At 46.8% G+C, this 4258-nt stretch overlaps 1 protein-coding gene across 1 annotated transcript; it reads right to left on the bottom strand.

Annotated features, from left to right (window-relative positions):
• Positions 1-2100: 2100 nt before the first annotated feature.
• Utp3 (UTP3, small subunit processome component) lies at positions 2101-3866 on the bottom strand. The gene has a single exon (XM_005359453.3). The coding sequence runs from the start codon at positions 3573-3575 to the stop codon at positions 2157-2159; it is 1419 nt and encodes a 472-aa protein (XP_005359510.1). The 5' UTR covers positions 3576-3866; the 3' UTR covers positions 2101-2156.
• Positions 3867-4258: the final 392 nt, after the last annotated feature.

Here is a 4258-nt window from a genome sequence, read left to right as displayed (position 1 = left end):
TAATCTTGAAACACACAGCCTAGCTCTCCTTGAACTATTTTGACAGGGATATTAGCTTGCTAGTGATAACTCAACACTTATTAGGTGATGTGAGGTAACAGATGTTCTAAATATGTCATGTATTACTTCACTTAATCCTCATAACAGACCTCTAAAGTAGGTAATACTCTTAGCCAAAGCCAACAGTGTTTTTTTGAGAAAGGCTGGCTATGAACCTGAAAATTCCTTTAAAAATTTCTGATTTTGACACTTCCATCCCAAGAACAGGGATTATGGGTGTGCCCTGCCTTGTCCACTTGAGGAAGTGTGCAGGACTGAATCCAAGGCCTCCCTGCAATCTAGGCGAGCAGCATACTAAATGAACACATCCTCAGGCCCCACTACCTGGGTTCAACACAAATAACAAAACAAGCCTGAGAAGTACTTTGTCTAAAGTCACAGCTACTAAGTAAAAGTGTGGTTTGGAATTCAAGTGGCTTAATCAGTCTACTCTTAAACACTGTTATCCTAACAGGTGGAGAAAATGGAACTCAAGTCACCCAGGAAACTTCAAATATTTTTCTACTTATCTGAAAAGGAAGAATGGAGTTCAGCTCTGACACCAGCAAAATGGGTTAAAATCCTGCCCGTGATGCCTAAGAGCTTTGTGATTTTCAAAGTTAATTCCCTTTGCCTCAAATCTCATCTTCAAGATGGGACTAGAGGGCCAGCGAAGGATCACGGGGTAAAGGCACTTGTCCCCACACCATGGTTCAATTCTCGCAACTCTGAAGGAAGAGAACCAACTCTCTTATGTTGTCCCCTACATTCTACAGACCTAAAACAGCATGCACTTATACAGGTAACATTTGCTACCTAGCTGTTGAAGAATAAGGAAATAAGTACTAATAAAGTGCTCAGAAAATTATTTTAGTATGTTATTTCAGAGCCATCTTTTATTTCTAAGAAAAAAAAATAATTTGGCATGTGTGCTCCAATGGGGAAATAGCTGTCAGGTTAAGATAATAAATATTAAAGTTGGTTTGTTCAGATTCCAAGCAGGTGTCCTTAGCACGTTATAGCAAGTTAATCTCGCATAATTGCAGCTGTGGGTAGGCCAAGAGCAGGGTACCTTGGTGTCTTCTTCCTCTTTCCCTTCCTGCCTTAATTGGTCCCTCACTGGGCTGGAAGCTTGTTTTTGGCCTGGCTGCTGGCCAGTGAGTTTTAGGGATGTCTCCACTTCCCAAAACTGGAATTACAAGACCAAACAGCCATGTTTGTTTTTGTTGTTGGGGATTCAAACTCAAGTCTGAATACTTGCAGAACAAGGGCTCTAGAACACTAAATAACCTCTTCAACCCAAAACTGCAGCTTCTTCATCTGTGAGAGTAAAATGACTGTACCTACCTTTGTTACTTTAAGGATGATCAATAGTTTTAAATCACAATCTTAAGAAATGTCAGCAAACTGAGAATAGGCCCAAAGAGTAACCGCAGCGAATCGCCAGCAGAGGGGATATGGCATTCTCACCTTATTGACCACAACAAGGATTAGTAAAAAATTCAACTGGTGTAATTAAGGCATCTTTCCCCCACTTCTTTTGGTCACATTTAACCAAAGTAGTTTCTACCACAGATGTATGGAACCCATTTTAACACCAAACCCATAAATGTAAATATCCTGCCCCAAGAATTGTAATTGAAACTGCCTGGTCCTTTTTACAAAAACTCTGTCAAAGATTCATTCTTTCCATATGAAGACCTACATAAAAGTGCTTTAAACGCCATTAACACTTCACAACTAACTCGGAAATTCTTCTTGGCTAATATTTGCTAAAATATTGGAACACTTTTCAATGCCATATTTTTTTTCTTTCCAATTATAATTTCCACAATTCTTTGTAGAACTTTCATGGGCAAATAAAGTAGTAGCTCAGGCTTAAGACAGCTCTCTGGTAAGAGTGCCTGGCTAGTTATGCACAGGCTCCAGCTTCAAATCCGCGGCACCCAGTACAAGGATCAACCAACAAGCCCAAAACAATACCCCCCCCTCCAATTTCCCTGCTGACCAATTTTAAACATAATAAAAACTAGGCATTACATATTAACACAATCACTTTAGTTCAAAATACTTTTATTGATCTAAAATTGCTGCCAAAAACTAGGCCAGAGATAACTTTACTTAAGCTTAATGCTCTTTTTAACTCCAGCACGAATGCCAGAGAGTTCACCAGTATACCGCTGCTCTTCTCTACGAACCTCACGAACCTGGCCTCGCCTACGAATCTTGGCTCTTCTGAACTTCTCCCTATGCTTGACTCTGGGGTTCCTATCAATCTTCTTTCTCCTAGGCGTAAGTCCCCTATTTTTAGCAATCTGGTAGGTGATAGCTCTCTTCGCATTCTGATCTTCGAGAACCTGTTCTTCAGCACTAATTTCTTCTTTCTTTCTTTTCAACTTTTGCCCGTCTTCCATTTCCTTAGAGTGTCTTAGTGCAGCTTCATCAAAATCAGCATCATCAGACAGATCGGCAACAGCAGCAGGAGTCTGTGAGACAGACTTTGGCTTCGTTTTGGGTAATTTTGCTTTTGGATTCAGTTCTTTCTTTATAGCACCATCCTTGGCCGTGAGTAGGTGACGGATTTCGGAAGACAGTCTCTGATCCACCACCGAGAGCTGATTGATGAGATTTCTGTAGGTGACAAGCCTATCTATAACAGGATGTCCATGTGCAGGGGTTCTCCTGGCTTTTAAGATCAAATAAAAACTGATGTTGGCGCAGTAGTTCAAGTAGAGGTTATACTTGGTCCTCAGGTACTGGCTTCCTTTCCCAGGGGGAATGACTCCCTTGTCCGCCAACTTTAACAGTGGCTCCAGCTCATCTTTCACTTCCGTCAACTTGACTTTGAGGTCTTCTATCAGCTCTAAGAGCTCTGGTGATTCTTTTCTCAACATTTTCAGCTTCTCTTTTACAGAGACTTTAGCCAAATCCTTCACGACCCGAGTCTCAGCTTCCTCCACCTGGGGCACCGGTTTTGCAAAGGCCTCCACCCAAGCGACTCCAAAATCATCCTCTTGCAGGGTTTGGGCCAGGCGCCGCTGAATTACCTGCGCCTCCTCCTCTTCCTCTCTTTCCTCCTCTTCTACTTCTTGCTGACTCTGACGGCCTCGGGATTTGGAGCCATAGTCTGTATCATAATAAAGCTTTTTCCTCTGACCCCAGGACAAGCTAGGATCCACAGAAGCCTCAGCCTCACTCTGCACAGAGCTCCCACCATCCTCGTCATCATCAACGTCCTCGCCATCCTCCGAACTCTCTTCATCTTCCTCGTCCTCCTCGTCCACATCTAAGGCTAGCACCTCCTCCTCCTCATCGTCATCCTCCTCCCCGCTGTAGATTTCGTTCCAGCCCTTAGCCAAAGCCGCCTGAGATCGGGCTTCATGGAACTCATCTACCTGATCTTGGTAGTAGCTGGAGTCCCCCGGAGAGGGCGGCGACCCCAAATCGTCCTCATTCTCGTCCGTGGCGCTGCGACCTGCCTTGGCCCGCACAGCTGCCCACTGGACCGCTCCACGCTGCCGGGATTTCCTCACCATGGCCCTTACGCCGTCTTGTGTTTCCCAGAGACGCCGCGATTTCCGCCACTTCTGACCGCCGCGCAGAAACAACAATTCCAGCGGGCAGAGGAGTCCAACACCCGCACGCTCCGTCACACGTGTCGCGGAACACGGGATCCCCGGCAGACAGGTCCTCTCCCTTCCGCTCCCAGGATGCTCTCCGCACAGCTCCAGGGGCCGAACTTCCGCTCGCCGCCCCGGAAGTCTAGTCTCACCGTGCCTTCTTAAACCCAGTCGGTTTTGGCGAATTAAAATAGTTCCGGGTGGAAACGCTATCCGGTGAGGGCATTCCGTTCTGCTGAGCCTCGGGAGGCGACTTCCGGGCGGTCTCTCGCGAGCCCGGGCGTGGAGCCGGAAGCTCGCCCGCGCTGCAGCTCTCGGCCGGCAGAGGGCGCCGAGTGTCTCCGTCAGCACAGGTCGGCCCGGCGCCCAGAGGGCTGCGCTAGAGAGTTCTCCAGCTCGCGGTTTGCTCTCTCCGCTCCTCAGAATGGAAGTTAGGCAGGTTGCTTGTTTTCCTTCTGTCTGGACTTTTTAAGCAGGGCCTCACCGGGTTATCCAGGCGCGGGCTTACACCGGCTTGGTTTCTCTCTCTGTCTCTGTCTCTCTCTCTGGGGAGGAGTGCGGGAGGATTTCGGGGGACGGTGCTCCTGGGAAGGGGAAAA

The sequence above is a fragment of the Microtus ochrogaster genome, linkage group LG1, assembly GCF_000317375.1.
Source record: "Microtus ochrogaster isolate Prairie Vole_2 linkage group LG1, MicOch1.0, whole genome shotgun sequence".
Classification (NCBI taxonomy): domain Eukaryota; kingdom Metazoa; phylum Chordata; class Mammalia; order Rodentia; family Cricetidae; genus Microtus; species Microtus ochrogaster.
The sequence above is the reverse complement of the archived record's forward strand: the minus strand, read 5'-3'. Positions and strand labels throughout refer to the sequence as shown.